The sequence below is a fragment of the Ipomoea triloba genome, chromosome 6 (genome assembly GCF_003576645.1).
Source record: "Ipomoea triloba cultivar NCNSP0323 chromosome 6, ASM357664v1".
NCBI lineage: Eukaryota > Viridiplantae > Streptophyta > Magnoliopsida > Solanales > Convolvulaceae > Ipomoea > Ipomoea triloba.
This window is the reverse complement of record NC_044921.1, coordinates 25,111,128-25,128,186: the sequence shown is the minus strand read 5'-3', so window position 1 is coordinate 25,128,186 and position 17,059 is coordinate 25,111,128. Positions and strand designations below refer to the sequence as shown.

At 39.4% G+C, this 17,059-nt stretch overlaps 4 protein-coding genes across 11 annotated transcripts in view; 2 read left to right on the top strand and 2 right to left on the bottom strand.

Moving 5' to 3' along the window:
* The window catches only part of LOC116022398 (rho GTPase-activating protein REN1-like), a 16,651-nt gene extending 14,822 nt beyond the window's left edge, over positions 1-1,829 (top strand). For 4 of the 5 annotated variants that reach the window (XM_031263115.1, XM_031263117.1, XM_031263112.1 and 1 more), the window contains exons 22-24: positions 250-319; positions 491-679; positions 1,088-1,829. In XM_031263115.1, the coding sequence (XP_031118975.1) occupies positions 250-319; positions 491-679; positions 1,088-1,369 (541 nt within the window). In that variant the 3' untranslated portion in view covers positions 1,370-1,829. The remainder of the gene's footprint in view (positions 1-249; positions 320-490; positions 680-1,087) is intronic. The other variant, XM_031263113.1, reaches the window with a different exon arrangement.
* LOC116022399 (mitochondrial uncoupling protein 5-like) lies at positions 1,777-3,082 on the bottom strand. The gene has a single exon (XM_031263118.1). It carries the CDS (start codon positions 2,870-2,872, stop codon positions 1,874-1,876), a length of 999 nt encoding a protein of 332 aa, XP_031118978.1. The 5' UTR covers positions 2,873-3,082; the 3' UTR covers positions 1,777-1,873.
* A 2,511-nt stretch (positions 3,083-5,593) lies between these two features.
* LOC116023794 (ATPase family AAA domain-containing protein At1g05910) lies at positions 5,594-13,612 on the top strand. 4 transcript variants are annotated; one of them, XM_031264811.1, is made up of 12 exons: positions 5,594-5,835; positions 6,300-6,406; positions 7,588-7,845; positions 8,206-8,307; positions 8,465-10,255; positions 10,339-10,527; positions 10,707-10,849; positions 11,337-11,582; positions 11,767-11,953; positions 12,451-12,516; positions 12,600-12,843; positions 13,100-13,612. In XM_031264811.1, exons 3-12 carry the CDS (start codon positions 7,615-7,617, stop codon positions 13,483-13,485), a joined length of 3,585 nt encoding a protein of 1,194 aa, XP_031120671.1. In that variant the 5' UTR covers positions 5,594-5,835; positions 6,300-6,406; positions 7,588-7,614; the 3' UTR covers positions 13,486-13,612. The 4 variants fall into 4 exon arrangements, with proteins under 4 accessions (XP_031120671.1, XP_031120670.1, XP_031120668.1 ...); XM_031264810.1 differs by having other exon boundaries at positions 6,300-6,489; XM_031264808.1 differs by lacking the exon at positions 6,300-6,406 and having other exon boundaries at positions 5,596-5,835.
* Positions 13,611-15,076, bottom strand: LOC116023795 (aspartyl protease AED3-like). Its single transcript, XM_031264813.1, has one exon. The coding sequence runs from the start codon at positions 15,038-15,040 to the stop codon at positions 13,700-13,702; it is 1,341 nt and encodes a 446-aa protein (XP_031120673.1). The 5' UTR covers positions 15,041-15,076; the 3' UTR covers positions 13,611-13,699.
* Positions 15,077-17,059: the final 1,983 nt, after the last annotated feature.

Sequence of the window (17,059 nt, the reverse complement as noted above, 5' to 3'; positions counted from 1 at the left end):
AATAGGCCTTTTGCTGGAACCCCCCCCCCCCCCCCCCCCCCCCCCCTCACACATGGTGGTAGTTTCTTGCAATGGGCTGAAGTTTACATAAGCTTTATGTCCTGTGTGCTAGCGTTTTCATGAAATATGTACTTAACCAAAGAAAGATATTTCCTTGTAGAACTGTTTACTGTAAGGATGTTGATCTGCATTTTAAAGCGATTTGTGCTTCTCTGTATGTTTTATAAATTTGCACATGTTGATCTACAGCAGGGATAAAAACAGGGACGCCGATACCCATCCTACTTCACAAGCTCAAGAGAAGCCAGTGAGAAGTAAGGTACTATTTTCACTGTAGATTGACCTTTCTACACATCATTCTTATTCTTCAAGACTCAAACATATTATCAATTATGAATTGGTAGAGTTAGATATCACTTTTAATTGTTACTCAAGATAATGACATCATTTTGACAGCAACCAATGTAATTCTTTAAAATTGCATGTGCAGCATGATACTTCCTTGAACAAGGCTGACAGTGACAAAGACAAGAAAAATGAATCTCAGCCATCAGTGAATAAACAGAACAAGCAATCAGATCCTATGCGCAATCCCAACACTTCTGGGGCTCTGGTTGTTTTTGAACCAGCTGCAGCTAGGGCTGCGGCTAGCTCCAGAAAATCTGCCTCAAGGACTGAGGTATGCTGTAGAATTTTCCACAGGAATAATATTATTTGCATACTTCAAATTTTACATACATTTCCATAGCTTTATCAATGCCCTCAGATCAAACTAATATACTATCCTATACTTGGCATATGAGGGCATGAATAAAGCTAAATTAGCTTTGTATAAAAATTAGTGTGCAAATAACATTATTCTTTTCATAAATGCATATCCCATTGGAGTATGGAGTCTGAATGTCTGATACATTCTTTTACAAAGGCACTACAAACTCTGTTGTGCTTAGCAGAGTATCTTTTGCTCCATAGTTTATTTCATTTACATAGGCACCTAACTTATGGATGTACTCTGTACATTATTTATTACTCCAAAGATTTTAGTTATCTTATGAACTATCTAAGCTTACAAGCCATTGAATTACAGGGACCTAATCCTTCTTCTGCACTGTCAAAGCTAACAAATCGGCTCAACTTCCTGAAGGAGCGTCGCACTCAAATTGCAAATGAGCTCCTAAACTTGGATAAAAGCCTGAATTCTTGTCAAACTGGTGGAGTTCCTGAAAAGAAAGGATCAGATCCTATACACTCATCCCAGAACATGTCTGAAAACCAATCATCAGAAAAACATAAAGGATCGGAGAGCTCGCAAGCAGCACATGCTACAGATGGTCAATCTGTCCAGAATCTAGATAGAGGAAAGAGATAAAATGGCATTTATTACACGGATGGAACTTCGCCAAATCAGAAGAAAGGAGGGCTGAAACACAGTCCACCCTGGGACATCTTCCACGATATACATGTTTGTATCTGGACCTCTGTTTTCTATCAATGTGATGCATGGTTATCCAATCGATTTTGCAGTCCAGATTTAGATGGTGAGCAAGGTTTCCAGACATAGATGAATAACCCTTGTCAAAGCCAAAACAGAGAAACGAACCCAGCTTGTTCAGCATCGTATGTCTCATCAGGAGGAAGTTAAATGGTTTGAAACGTTGGTAGCTATGTTGTTGACAACAAATTTGGTACTACTGTATATATATAAGTACATAAGCATTCATGGTAGCTTAAAATAGATAATAATCTAATTGTTTTGCTGTTAGTAGGCCATTAACGTTGAAAGATCAAGAAGAGTTTGCTTTATGTGTATAAAGTACTAAGAATTAATACTTGTATGTTGTATCAGTAGCTTAATAATTTGGACTACAAAGAATTAGAAATCTTTGAGGAGCTTTCTAACTTGTTCTAGTGTCACGAAGAGGACCACGGTAAAAGGTCCCTGCCTAGAAATTGTGGGAATGAAGCCTTTGTAGAGAGCCATCGGCCCTTCCGATCTAATAGTCTTGACGGCACAATCCAATGCACCGGAGTACGGCGGCGCCACCCCTGGCTCCACCTTCATATTCATCACCCGGGTCTTTATCACATCCACCGGGTTCGACGCCACCGCCGCCACGAACCCCGCCGCAAAGCTCGCCGTAACGTGGGTCCCGAGCCCATCACTCATCACCCCACGCTCCAAGATCGCCTCCTTGATTTCATCATAGGAGGCCAGCTGCGACGCCGTAACGATCATCGCGCGGTTCACCGTAAGCCCTGAGCCGCGCCACAAGCTAGCAACCCCTTCCTGCTTCGACATTTTCACGATCGCGTCCACAACGCCCTTGTAGTTCCGCCTCTGTGAAGCCGGGAGCCGCCCGTCGGCTTGCATGCGCACCATGGCCAAGTCCGCCGGGTTCCCAACCGCCGCCCCTACACCGCCGGCCAACAAGCCGGCAACCAATTTCCGGCCGAGAGACAAGTTTCCTGTTTCGGGGTTGGCCCATTTTTGCTTAAACACGTCATATAGCCCCATCCTAGTGGTTGAATACATCGCCTGCCGGAGCATCGTGGCGGAGACGCCGGAGAACAAAGCGGAAACACCCTCCGTCTGGAAAATCCGCACCCCCACAGAAATGGGTCCCACCCTGACGGGTGCTCTGGGTTGTGGGAACGGGTCAACATTCAAGCCCGCATTAACAGTCATCGATGGATTACCGTGGAAGGCTAACGCGGGCCGGAGCTGAGAAGAAAATTGCGGGTTGGGGTTGAATTTGGGTAGAGAAGATTCACCTTGAAGCTGCATACGGACCTTGATGAGGTCTAGAGGGTGGGTAGAACAACCAGCTACAATGGAAGCCACTCCACCTTCAGCAAAACCTTTCAAACCCATGATTTGTTTGAATCAGAAGAAAAATAATGAAAGAATAAAAGAATCAATATTAAGTGCGAAATGCCAGAATTGAGCTCGTTTGAGTGGAAAACAAAAGTGAAGAGCCATGAGAATTTATAGGTAACAATCTGAAAAAATAATTAAGCGAAATGGAAGCTGGAAGGAAAGAAAGCGTATGCGCAGTGTGATATCTCCGGCAAGAGAACGCGTTTGGAGGGGGTTGGGAGGAGTCCGAAGAGTTCCACGAGGCAAAATATAGTGCCCCAAATGAGACTTTGACTGTGACTGCAGACCACGCTATTAGCCCGATGACTTCGTCGCCATGAAATTGTTATACATCGCCTAGTGCATTGTGAATTTTTATTAAAAAATTATGTATTTACAGTTAACACACTATGTCATGTTATGTGTTTGCAGTTAAGTACTTAGAGTTAACAGGTTTATGTATCTATAATTATCATGTTATATGTTTGTAATTATCATGTAATGTACTTTGGTACAAAATGTGTCAATGGCAGATACATAACCTGAATTTTTATTTTTAGATCAGTGTCCACAATGCAAGATAGACATTGGTAGTGTAATTTGTCGTCGCTATAGGTTTTGAGCTTTATTGTCTTTCTTACTCTTTGTTTTAAAAAAAATATTTTTCTTTTTAAAATTAATGTGAGACCTTAGAATTGGAAGTTTATATTCCCCCTTTTTGTGTGAAATATTGTAAGATTTTATTATCAATAATGTTGTTTGGGTGCAATGGGGGAAACCATTAAGGGAAATAATTATATTCTCATTCCAAGTCAAAGTCTCAAAATGTATGATATGAGGATATTCATTATATTTTTTAGATTAATCTTGTATAGCGTGGCCCAATTAAGCAACAAATTAGTTTTTTTTTTTTTTAATACAGCTACCCCTATTACATTGTAGTATATGTTCATACAGCAACAAATTAGTATATTTGTTCCCTTTCTATAATTGAAGGAAACTTTGGTAAATCCTCCTTCAGACAAAAGGAAATCTTATCATTTGAAAATTTTAATTAGATTATCCATATTTTGAAGAATTCATCATATATCATATTAGTGTAATAGTCGCATTATGAAAATTTCATCATTACACGCTTTTCAAATTTCCTATAACATATAAGCAAGTTTAACATCCACAATGTATTATTTGATTATATTTTTCATATGAGCAATTCATTTCAATATAGTGTATGAAGGAAACATGGGCCGTTGTTTGGGCCCCTCCAACAAGATTTTGCGAAATCACAATCTTTGAACATATGTTTTAAGGTTTCATCATCTTGATTGCATTTCGAGCAAATCCTCTCCGTTATCGTTCCTCGTATCCCTCCAACCAGTTTAGGCGAAACCATATTCTTTAAACAAATGTTTTAGGGTTTCATCATCTCAGCTGCATTTCGAGCAATTACCATCCGTTATTGTTCCTCGTATCATTCATAGTCCTTGTCCAACAGTCAATATGGAGAAGGTAAATCGCGAGTCGCTTGTATCCCTTCAACTTGTTTGGGCAAAATCACAACTTTTAAACAAATGTGATATGGTTTCATCCCTTCGGTTGCATTTTGAGCAATTCCGATCCCCTACGTTGGTGTTCCTCATATCATACAGAATCTCTGCCCAAAAGTCGATAGAGGAGGTAAATCGTCAGTCTGCCAAGTAATTTTCAGGTCAATCCCGATCGTTGACTATGGGCACACTGGATCCATCTCAGCCCTTCTGCCAAGGGTCCAAACTCTAGATTGGGGAGCCCTAAGGGAGTCAAACCCATCACCACACTGCGCATCTATCACTTGAACTACCCCCGCGGGTCTAAGGAGGTTGTTCTTCACAATGGTCATATGAAAATGTGAGTCCTCTCAATGCACTTGATTTTCCAAACTCCCTTCGTATCATCACCTTTCTCTATATTTTCTACAAACAATTACTCCATATATGTATATTTAACAGGAAAATAGTATTGTAGCTGAATGCAGCCAACACAACACATAGCAAAGATTATCATCTCAAGTGGCAAGACTGGACTGAGTCATCTCCATCTTCTTAACGGGTAATAATTTAACAATAAAAATTCAAGGTTTCAAAATCTTCAATAATAATGGATCTACAATTATAATTGCCATATAATTTACTCCCATTATTGTCATTGCACCACCATTATCTTGCTCTAGCATTTCATGTTTTTTATCATCATATATATTTTTCTCATTCACCAACATACTTTGATAATTGTTTAAATTCACAATAACCGTTAAGACCTTGTAGTATAGTGTTACCCGGTTACACCCTCATAGGGAAAAGAGTGGGTTTGAGCCATAAGCTTTGTATCAATTTCCTCATCCATTTGGAGAGATAGTATATATCTTTATTCACAATTATTTTGTCATTTTATATTATCCCTTCTTTATTAAGTAGTATTATTTTTCTAATTTTTAATTTTATATTATTTGTTCCCGTATTATTCTGCTATATTTCTAACAGTAAAATACTAAAATATATTGAGAACAAAACTATACATATTACGATATAGATTATGAGATGAGAATGTATGCATATATAAATAGAAGGTGATCGGGCTAATACTATATGTGACAATGTTTTGAAAAATTAGTTAAAATGGCTGGACAATTTAATGAGATCCGTATACATCCGGGTCGAAAACCCCCCTATGCGTAGTGCGTACTTCGTATGTAGATCCGGATCCGAACACGATTGACCCATTTCAGCCGGCTGTATAAAGCCAAGCAGACGCATGTCAAATTTTCACCAGCTAGTTGCTCAGTGTTTTCTCAGGCCTGTTCTTCGACTCGGACGACTTCTCCGGCGACCAGCGACGATTTCCCGGAGCTATCTCATTGAATCGAGTCACTTGAATAGGACTATATATCTCCGCGCGCGTGCTCGTGGACTTTGTTAGCTTCTGCTGTTTCTCCCTTTCTGGTGAGAGCTCTTTCGCTCAAGTTTTTTAGTAATTTTGTTTTTTCCTACGAACCGTGTATAATGCAGCAAGGAAATTCTCTTCACCATTTTCGATTTCGACATCTGAACCTATAACCCTAATTTAGCCCTAACTATGGATAACCATTTTGCATGTTGCATATATATTTGTAATCAAGCTGAGTTTGAATGCGGGACTGTTTATTAATTTGCGTGCTGTCTGATTTGCTGCTTTGCGTAGTTCGGATTGATAGGGCCTTCTTATTTGTGCCTGCAAGAGCTTAGATAGGTTTTAGGAATGAGTTCGTAGAATTAATGAGTTTGAATTTCAGTTGATGAGTTCAAATGATGGTTTTGTTAAATTTTTTATGGTAGTATTTGGATATTGAACACTAGGATTAGTTTATCTGGGCTAATAGGTTTGAACTTTGGCTATAATAGATTTCAACAAGGTGCTCTTGTTTTAGTATTTTGGTACAGATCAACATCCTCATAAAGAAGCTGGCTATGAATCAATTTCCCAGCCTTTGAGCAGTGTGATGTGTATTTCAAAAGAAGCATATCCAGTTTGGAGGTGGATGACTTTCCTTTCTATGTCAATTATGATTCATGGATGCTGAAACAGGCCCTCCCTGTGCATCTAATTGCAACATGAAAGTATGAAACGAGTAGGCAAGCACCTCTATTTTTTTTTCTGTCCACATAAATATGCACCAAGACACATGATTCAGTAGTTAGACCAGAAGATGGATGACTACTCCTGCCTAGAGTTTGCGATTAGTTTATCCTAATGTTGTGAGATAAAAGGGGATTTTGATTTTCCCCACCCCAACCCCACTATCTTGTGCTCATCGAGACACTGGATGATAAACTGAATCCTTTCATAACCCTCATCGAGACACTGGATGATAAACTGAATCCTTTCATAACCCATGCTATGTGTTTTGATGATAAACTGAATCCTTTCATAACCCATGCTCTGTGTTTTACAATCAAACTTTGCCTTTTTCTCTTTATACAGTGTAGGACTTTATGTGTCTTTTATTAGTTGGTTTAAGGTTCTCCAACATCTTTCCACCTTTTCTGCTCCCATTTATTTTTAACTCTATGAGCCCTGTTATTCTGTTAATTCTGTTTTNTATGTCAATGCCTTAGAATAAAATAAATTTAAACCCCCCCTTTTTTTTTTTTTTTTTTTTTTTTTCCTAAATTCATACTTAATTAGTTTTAGTGTGCTTGCCGTTGTAGTACTTACTTAATTGAATCATGCTATCTTACTGCTACTTTCATATAAGAAAGTGCTTGGATTATTCAAGCATGCCTGACATGGTGTTTTCTACTGAATTCACTGAAGCATGCTATCTTAGTGATTATTTCATATGGCAAAGTACTTCAAGTATTGAAAAATGAATGCCATGGTGTTATTTGTTGAATTTAGTGTAGCATGCACCGTGTATGCTACTTCATGCTAGGATTTATTTTGTTGGAATATGCCTGACATGCTGTTATTTGTTGGATTCTGTATACATGTAATTGCTGGTATTTCCTGAAAACACAAATAGCTCTTTTATAATGCAGAGTATAATTTTCTGTTTGGTTGGCCATTCTGTGCCTAAACCTGTGAGAATATTGTTAATATTGTTGAATTATTTCAAGAACTCTTCAGGGTTGTTCCATTGTTTTCTTCTTTTATTTTTTTTTCCCCAGCACACTGAATCTGTAGTTTACTCAAGATTATTTAATTGTGTGGAGTAGCTTTTTTATGCTTATGGGAAGACATAAATGAGCGGAATGTATCCAAAACGCTCTAGCCAAGCAGACGAAGATGACCCTAGGCCAGTTCGTACAAGTGACAGGCTCAGGAGAAGACCAAAACCATATGGCAATGGTCGTCCATTTCTGTATTATATGGAGACCCGAAGAGGAAAATCCGGAAAGACCAAAAGGAAGACGGCAGCTTCTCATATTGCAAAGATGTTGGGTAATCGACCAGTGCGAAAAGCAACAACAAATGTACGCGCTGATCTTTTCTTGTTATTCTATATGGATATGATTGACTATGGGTTATGTTTTGTAACAAAATATATCATTAGGAACTTCTATGAGTTTGTAATAGTGCTAAGACAAACTTTTTCTAGAAAAGAAAGCTCTTACACTTCATACTTCAACTTGTTTTCCTGTATCCTAGTATTGGAATGATTTTTAATGTTTGTCAGGCTTGAATTATGAAAAGAAAACACGTAACCATCTTTTACTGTTAGGCCGCTATTGGCAAAGACCTATTTCTTGGTGGTCTGTTGCCATTGACAGTCTTATTTGCAGCCATTTTGTGTATATAAACTTCGTAGGATATTTTCCTTGGTTTTATGGCAGTCAGTTGCGACCACTCTTCGTCGCTCTACTAGAAAGAGGAGGATGTCTGTAAATCTTGAAGATTACACAGATAGTACTGGATCAGAGGACAATGACCTAATGGTATGTTTTTGTTGCTTGTTTGTCATCATTCAATATTTGTAGGATAGCCCATAAGTGTAAGCATACAGCTTGTTCAATTCTGGAGATTTTAGTTTTAGCATGTAAAGGAAACTAAAGTATATATAGGAAACTAAACTTTTTTCTGAATTTGCTTCAGAGCCCAAAATATGGGAGTTCCAGGAACCGAATTGATAATAACAGTGCAACTCAAGATGAAATGACACCTCGACGTGCAGGTCTGCGTCCTCGCCGTGCAGGATTACGACCTAATCGTTCAAGAGCAGTTGCCAAAAAAAAATTGAAATTAGAGTCTGATGATGAACAGGACACTTCTGAGGAGAAGGTTGACCAAGATGAGCCGGCAAATGGCAATGATATAGAGGATAATGATGCTGAGGATGAGGGTGGTGGTGACGGTGATGGAGAAGAAGATGGTGAAGATGAAGGGGAGGAAGATGGTGATGATGAAGAGGAGGGTGAAGAACAGGAGGGTAAAAGGCGGTATGACCTCCGTAATCGCACTGATGTTCGGAGATCCATTGACGGGAGTAAACAAAGGAAAAGATCTCCTCGTCGAGTACTCCAACAAGGAATAGGAACAAAGGTGAACAGAGATGTCAGAAAAGGAGGACCTCGTGTTCATAAACGTCACAGAATGCCACAAGCTGATGACTCGGATGATTCTCTTCTTGTAGATGAGTTGGACCAAGGTCCTCATGTTCCTTGGGGTAGAACAGGGGGCAAATCTGGCCCACCTTGGCTTTTAGGGGGACTAGACATGCATGGGACAACATGGGGATTAAATCTTGCTGCATCTGGTTGGGGTCACCAAAGTGACACCTTGACTAGTTTGAGTTCTGGAATTCAAACTGCTGGGCCAAGCTCCAAGGGTGGTGCTGATATTCAACCATTACAAGTTGATGAAAGTGTAAGCTTTGATGACATAGGTGGGCTTTCTGAATATATTGATGCACTGAAAGAGATGGTGTTCTTTCCCCTATTATATCCTGACTTTTTTGCCAGTTACAACATCACCCCTCCACGGGGAGTTCTGCTATGTGGTCCTCCGGGCACAGGTAAAACACTGATTGCTAGAGCATTAGCGTGTGCTGCTTCAAAGGCTGGGCAGAAAGTCAGCTTTTATATGAGAAAGGGCGCTGATGTTCTTAGCAAATGGGTTGGCGAGGCTGAAAGACAACTGAAGTTGTTATTTGAAGAAGCTCAAAAGAATCAGCCTTCTATCATCTTCTTTGATGAGATAGATGGACTTGCTCCTGTAAGGTCTAGCAAGCAAGAGCAGATTCATAATTCAATTGTGTCAACTTTACTTGCTCTGATGGATGGACTTGACTCACGGGGCCAAGTAGTCTTGATTGGAGCTACCAATAGGGTTGATGCAATTGATGGAGCCTTGCGCCGCCCTGGAAGATTTGATCGTGAATTTAATTTTCCTTTGCCTGGCCTCGAGGCGCGCTCTGAAATATTAGATATTCACACCCGTAAGTGGAAACAACCTCCTTCAAAAGAGCTTAAAATGGAGCTAGCAGCTAGTTGTGTGGGATATTGTGGTGCTGACCTAAAGGCATTGTGCACAGAGGCTGCTATTCGTGCTTTTCGCGAAAAGTATCCTCAAGTGTACACTAGTGACGACAAGTTTTTGATAGATGTTGACTCAGTTGAGGTGGAAAAGTATCATTTCATGGAGGCCATGACAACTATTACTCCTGCTGCTCACAGAGGTTCCATTGTACATTCTAGACCGTTATCACCAGTTGTTGCACCAATTTTACAAGGGCATCTTCGCAAAGCTATGGACATTATTTCAGATATTTTCCCTCTTTCAGTTTCTTCAGAATTGACAAGGCTTTCCATGCTTTCTTATGGCTCTGCAATTCCTCTGGTGTACAGGCCTCGGCTTTTGCTATGTGGCGGTGAAGGAGTTGGACTGGTATATACTCTATGGAATCCTCTATTTAAATATGTTGTGATCAATATGAGCTGCAAACCAAGTTTACTCATTTAGTTTTGCAGGATCATATAGGGCCTGCAATTTTACATGAGTTGGAAAAGTTTCCTGTTCATTCACTTGGACTTGCCTCTCTTCTTTCTGACCCTGGTGCCAAAACACCAGAGGAGGCATTGGTGCACATATTTAGTGAGGCAAGGAGAACAACTCCATCAATACTCTATTTACCACAATTTCATCTTTGGTGGGAAAACGTGAGTTTGCCTCTAACTATGTTCTTCACATACACATTATACTTTATTTTTGGGGCTTATCCAATGCAAATTTCATGTATTTCTTCACAACATGATACATTTCCTTTTTTGGCTAATCCAGTGTGAATACAATATTACAATGTACTTCTGCATAATATGACTCTTACTATTTTTTTCAGGCACAAGAACAGCTCAAGGCTGTTTTGCTTACCCTGCTTGAGGAACTGCCATCTGACTTGCCCATATTATTATTTGGAACATCCTCAGTGCCACTCTCTGAGCTAGAAGATAATTGCCCTTCAGTATTTCAACACCATAATGTGTAGGTTTTTTTTTTGAACTTCATCTCACATCATATCTTTATTGAATCTTCCTGATCCTTGCCTATTTCCTATTGCATGTCTGTGGATTCTCAGTTATGCCTTGTTGACTGGAATTTTGTTGACTGAACATGGTTCTGCTTTATCTCATAACCATAATAACTTATTTTCTCTTGATTTATTGTAATTGGTAGTACTTATTGACTAGGAGATTTTATATATCATCTCTTGCTTTAGTCATTTCTGAAAATATTTTTTGTCTACACATGCTATATGTGGACCAATTATCTTCTAGATGCTTTAGACTTGAAAGTTATCGTTTTAGGAATGCCCATGGTATATGTGAAGCTTTTTTAGTGGACCTTAGCTTTCATTCCTTTTGTATTTTGGGTGTGGATAACTCGTGTCCAACTACAATCTCTTTTGTTCAACATGTTAGACTTTATAATTTATTGCTTCAATGGATCAAACTATGTTTTCTTTTTGCAGTTTGTGTGTAGACAAACTGTCAGATGAAGATAGATCTATGTTCTTTGATCGTTTGACTGAAGCTGCTTTATCAATTCAACTTGAGGGTGAGATAAAGAAGTCCAACAAATCAGAGTCTCTTCCTGAACTTCCAAAGGCGCCAAAAGTGGATACTGGACCGAAGGCTTCTGAGTTAAAATCCAAAGCTGAAGCTCAGGGACATGCTCTTCGCCGAATGCGTATGTGCTTACGTGATGTTTGTAACCGGTAATGTACATGCCATTTGAATTTAATCCTTACCAATTCAAATTCTTGTATCATGCAATTATAAACCAGGTTTTGTTTACCGGTTTGCTTCTTTTTGACATTGTCTTCCTACTATTTGCTTATCAGACGTTATTTCCTTGACATCAAGGTGCTATCTTCTAATTTTTATTTTTAACATTTGCAGTATTTTATATGATAAACGCTTTAGCGTCTTTCACTTTCCTGTAATGGATGAGGACGCACCAAACTATCGTTCAATCATCCAGAACCCCATGGACATGGCAACTCTGCTGCAGTGTGTTGACAGTGGCAAGTATATCACATGCAAAGCATTTTTAGAGGATTTTGATCTGATTCTGGCAAATGCAAAGGTAGGGTATATTTAAATTTACTCCATTCTCTACTAATCTGTTCCTTAATTCTACTTTCTAAACAATCCATGTTTTTAATCTCTTCTTACCCCTTTTTAATTAACCCCAATGTCTGTGTCTGACATTTCTTTATGGTTTATTCAATAAAAAACTTAAACGTTAGATGCATATGGTCATTATTTATTTCTTAATTTGAAAGCTTTTTCTTTCATATTACTGATGAAAGCAAAATGTCAAAATAAGAATGATTGATAATCTTCCTGTCAACTGTTGCAACGCTATTGGAAATATCTTGACAGAAGATCAGTCTATGGCACAAAGTAACTTCATAAGCAAGTGTAAGGAGTGAAAAAATCTTTTTTCTGTAGGGGAAAACTAATTTGAGGATAGGAAAGGGTATATTGAGGACTGTACAGAATAATGCACTCATGCTACTTTATTGCTTTACTTTGTTGTAAGTAGACTTTGGCTGTATCTGACCACGGTTTCTGATGCAGAAATATAATGGCAATGATTACAATGGAGCAAGGATTGTCAGTAGAGCTTATGAGCTGCGCGATGCTGTATGCTTGCTTTCCCACTGATACTTGGTTTTCTCTCAGTAACTTAAGCTTCTTGCATTTGATATTGTGATTTTTTCTGTCAGGTGCACGGCATGCTGTCCCAGATGGATCCTGCTCTTGTTGCATTCTGTGAGAAGATTGCTGCTGAAGGGGGTCCAATGTCTGTGCCTGATGAATATGGGAGCTCCATAGTGCCACAGTCTCCTGTTCTGACAGCTGTCACTAGGGTAAGTGCACGTCTTAGGAATGTCCAGCCAGAAGTTAACCTAGATCAGAGTTACGAAGCTCTGAAAAGACCAAAGAAGCATGCTGACATGGCACACACAGGTATAAGTTCTAAAAAGACAATCTTAATTTTGTCATTGAGGTTCATGTGAATTTATATCAAATGCATCTATTCCCAACCTCCCCCCTAAGAACCACACATATTTAAAACGCATTACAGCTTAAGTCTCGTATGACCATCTTCAATGTTGATGATTCAGCCTTCTACATCTTATGGCTATTTATTCCATTCACATCAGTTTTTACATTGATAACCTGTTATTTTGATCTTCTTGCTAATTATCTACTGCGATTTTAGCTTCAACATCAGAAGAGGGATTGCAACCCCTAGAATCATTAGAACCGAAGTCATCACAGGAACCTGAAGCTGGTGCAGATCAAAACAGGCTGGAAAGCATGGTTGCCGACGATCAACATGAAAACTCCCTTGATACAAGTGGGTGTACATTCCAAGATGCTGCAATGTCAGATGAAGAGGTTTCCAGTAAACTCAAATCCATCAAGAAACATTTCATGGAGCGGACAAAAGATTATGGAGTTCCTCAGCTAGAAAGATTATACACTCGCCTCATGAAAGGTGTGTTAGAAACAAAAAACGCTCTAAATGGTGGCCAAGATCTTAAGCCTGCGATTTTGAGCTTTTTGTTAAAATTTGCAGATGACGAGTCGAATTTTTTCATGTAACATCAAAATTTTCCCTATAGAGAGTAGATATTTTCATTTATAGGTGACTGTTTATCGCTACTCATTAGTTGTCAAAGAAATTGCTTTTCCGAACTTCTCTGTGCACAAATAGAAAGCACACAATCTATATACTTTTTACTTGATTTCATTGCAACAATAATGTAACAGAAAGACTGAAAGAGATGATCTTTGGTTCTCTTTGACCCCTGACATCTCAGTTACAAAGCTCACGAGCAATTCCCAGGCGAGAGTTTGCAGTGTCAAACAAAATCCTCAGATTCTGTTGCTGCAAATTGGCTATCACATTCAACACAGAGTTCCCGGCCGCCATTGCCAAGCAAGCCAAGTTCCCAGCACTGGTATGAATCAAAGTGTTCTCCATAGGTAACACCAAGTCCAATCCTTGGAAGTGGAAGGTAATGGCTGGTGCAACAGACTCATGTGTCACTGCAAAGCATGTGTCAAATGCCCCTATGGTGCTAAATGGGAGTCTCGCCCCTATGGTGCTAAATGGGCCCGAGACTCGGTTTCTGAACTCGTCCCGGATCGCTTCATAAGCGGGTTTAGCAAACCGGGTTATAACCGTGCCCGAGTCTATGATGGTACCTGATCCAGAGACCGGGTCAAAGGCCAGAAGCTCCGGGGCAATGGGAACAGTTACCCTCCCCACACTCACACTAGTGAGGTTCACATAGTATAGTGAGGGACGGTGTGGGCTTTTGAGAAGCGGGGTGGTCCGTATGTTCTTGGGCTGGCCCAATGGGCCAAGCTTGAGCGAGCCCGAGAAATAATAGGACTTGAAACTGGGCAAACAGTACGAGAACACCCCCGAGTAAAGCGGCCCAGATTGCGAGAGCAACGACATGGATCCCCGGCCCAGGCCCAATAGCCCTTGCGGCGGGACATTATTGCCGGAAACCGCATTAATGCACCCGAAAGCATAATTCGGGATAATATCAGTCCCGAGTCTAAGCGAGTCATGCGACAGCGTGGCGGAGAACGACGAGTCGCCGCCGTAGGACTGATTAAAGAGGCAAGCTCCGGCGCCGGCGCCGGCGGACGGGCAGGCGAGCCCCCGGACTTGAGTGCACTCCGGCAATGTACAATCCATCGAAGCGTAAGTCGCCGACGCGTTAGGCGCAAACACGGCGGATGAACAACCATAACAACCACTGCATGGGACCCACGCATTATCACTACTCGTATCCAACACCATAAACATGAGCTGGCCCGGCGTCCCAATCTTGGCCCGAACCACATAGTTCCCAATATTCAAAACATTTTGCCCAGAAGCAATGGGCGCTGACGTGGGCCTTTGGGCAACCAAACTGGACAAATAGGAGAGCCTCTCAGGGTCCTTAGCCGCCATGTTAATAACAGTATTTGCCCACGAAGAAGAAGGGCTGGGAGCGTTGAACGGCGAGCATTTGCCGTAGATGTGAATGACTGAGAGATCCTCGGGATCGCCTTTGTCTGAAACACAAGAATCAAATCCAACGGCTGTTGTTGAAACAAGAGTGATAGTGAGAAGTGTCACAATAACTCCGGCGGCCATGGTTTTGATTTTCTTTTAATTTTTTTTTTGCCGGAAATGATGTGAATATCTGAAACAAGAAATCTAGCTATATATACACCCACACACCATATAGATAGATGTCATATGTTGACTGGGGTCCAACCTAATTATGTTATTGATGCTTAGCTTAATGATTCAACATCACAACATCCCATAGTATGTGATTACATGAAAAATATAATATATAGTTGATATGGTTGCACATATTGTTCGATCAGTGGAAACCTGGTTGACTCTTTGTACTTCAAAAAGTCTAAGGTCATTCGAGTCTAAATTAAACTCTTGGTCAAACTAAGATCATTGAATAATGGAGCTAATTAGTTGTATATTGTGGGCTAAACTAAGCTAATCGTATTTTGAGGGTAATTAAGAGAGGGATATATGATGATGGGTGAAATTATTGGAGAAGCATCCAACATTTCACGTGAAGATCTCTCCTTTTTCTTTTGTTTTTTTGGTTAATCATTGAATACTGATAATATGAGTAGGCTCCAAAGAACTGTATCAGAAAGTCATGAAGGTGTGGGTCATCTATCGATCAAAATGAACAAATGAAAAGAAACGTTCACATTAAGACGAAGATGAGATGGATCAGCTTAACCAGAAGAGATTCACATGATGATGATGAGTCCTTGCGTTTACCATATATATATGGACAAAACAACATCATTGGTTATCAACCCAACGTTAAAATAGCAAAAGAATCCAATTTTTTTTTTTGATACATTAGGTTAGGTATCTCAACCCTAGTCAGACTAATTTTAAAGCCTTAGAGTTCCTGCTCATCAAGAGGCACTAGATGAGATAAATTATTAGTCCCCGGGTATAAGGCCAGGTTTTCATCTCTCCTAATCCGTTTAGTCTCCTAATGACTCCCTAAATTTTCAGTGAGATTCGAACTTCCACACTTGCTGGAGCGAGACATATATAATTAAGTTGTTCAGTCGAATCAATTGAACTAGCCTTGAGGACATCCAACTATCTTGTTTCGGTGATGAGAAAAATTCGTAGCCGGTGTATGAAAGTATACATAGGTGAATATTTGTGCAGCTGTCTCAACTACCAAGAAGATATTGTAAAAATTAAATTCGTGATCTTCATGTACCAAAATCACGCTTCACAAAGGACAAGAATCCAAATGTTTTGTTTTGAATTGTAGTATTATGGGATTAATGTTGGGATTTACGCAATAATGTTTTAATAATAATGTGATGACAGGAAAATGGGAAGCTGTTATTGTAAGTTTAGACAATAGTAGAGAGGCTCGTGAGTGGTGAATCCTCATCAATTTTGTCACCTTACAAAAGAGGGAGCAAGTGGTTGTTTGTCCATAGGCAAAAAGCAGGAACAAAATGGGGTATGTCATCACGGGTTTCCCATGCCTTTTTTATCCATTGGGAATATAAATAAAAACATCATCGTAATGTGATGTTTGAGAGTGACTCACAAATCACTATAGAAAAGAAAGTTAATTAATGAATAAAATGTTAGAGATTGGATCTTTATGATATTTGAGAGTGACATACACATATATATCTCGGACAACTTGATTTGGTTGTCTTTGACACTATTCTTTATGGTGTTTAACATATATATAGTTCCGAATTGTGGTCCATGAGAATCAACCATAGAGGTGGTATCAATTTAGTTTCGAGAACCCAAATTTACGAGGAGTGTTTTGATCCAATTAGTTAATTTGGCAAACAAGACAAACTATAAGTATATCAATGGTAGTGTAATAATCAATACATTATTATAATTAGTTGTATAAGAAATTTAGGGATCTGAGTGTTATGGAGCTAGAGAGTATTTAATTTGATAATTGATTATATTAATTAGCAATAATTGAAGCTCCTAATTTGAACATGACCTGCTTCTCTGGCATCAAACACCACAGGACTATTCGAATCTTCAAGTACTAAGCCCATATATATATATATATATATATATATATATATATATATATATATATATATATATATATATATATATATATAT

Bases quoted from the DNA above. Each gene is read 5' to 3' on its own strand.
- LOC116023794 (XM_031264811.1), top strand. From the start codon at position 7,615: ATGAGCGGAATGTATCCAAAACGCTCTAGCCAAGCAGACGAAGATGAC. The intron at 7,846-8,205 runs GTACGCGCTGAT...GTTTTATGGCAG, and splicing joins TGCGAAAAGCAACAACAAAT to TCAGTTGCGACCACTCTTCG. The intron at 11,954-12,450 runs GTAGGGTATATT...TTTCTGATGCAG, and splicing joins TGATTCTGGCAAATGCAAAG to AAATATAATGGCAATGATTA.
- LOC116022399 (XM_031263118.1), bottom strand. From the start codon at position 2,872: ATGGGTTTGAAAGGTTTTGCTGAAGGTGGAGTGGCTTCCATTGTAGCT.
- LOC116023795 (XM_031264813.1), bottom strand. From the start codon at position 15,040: ATGGCCGCCGGAGTTATTGTGACACTTCTCACTATCACTCTTGTTTCA.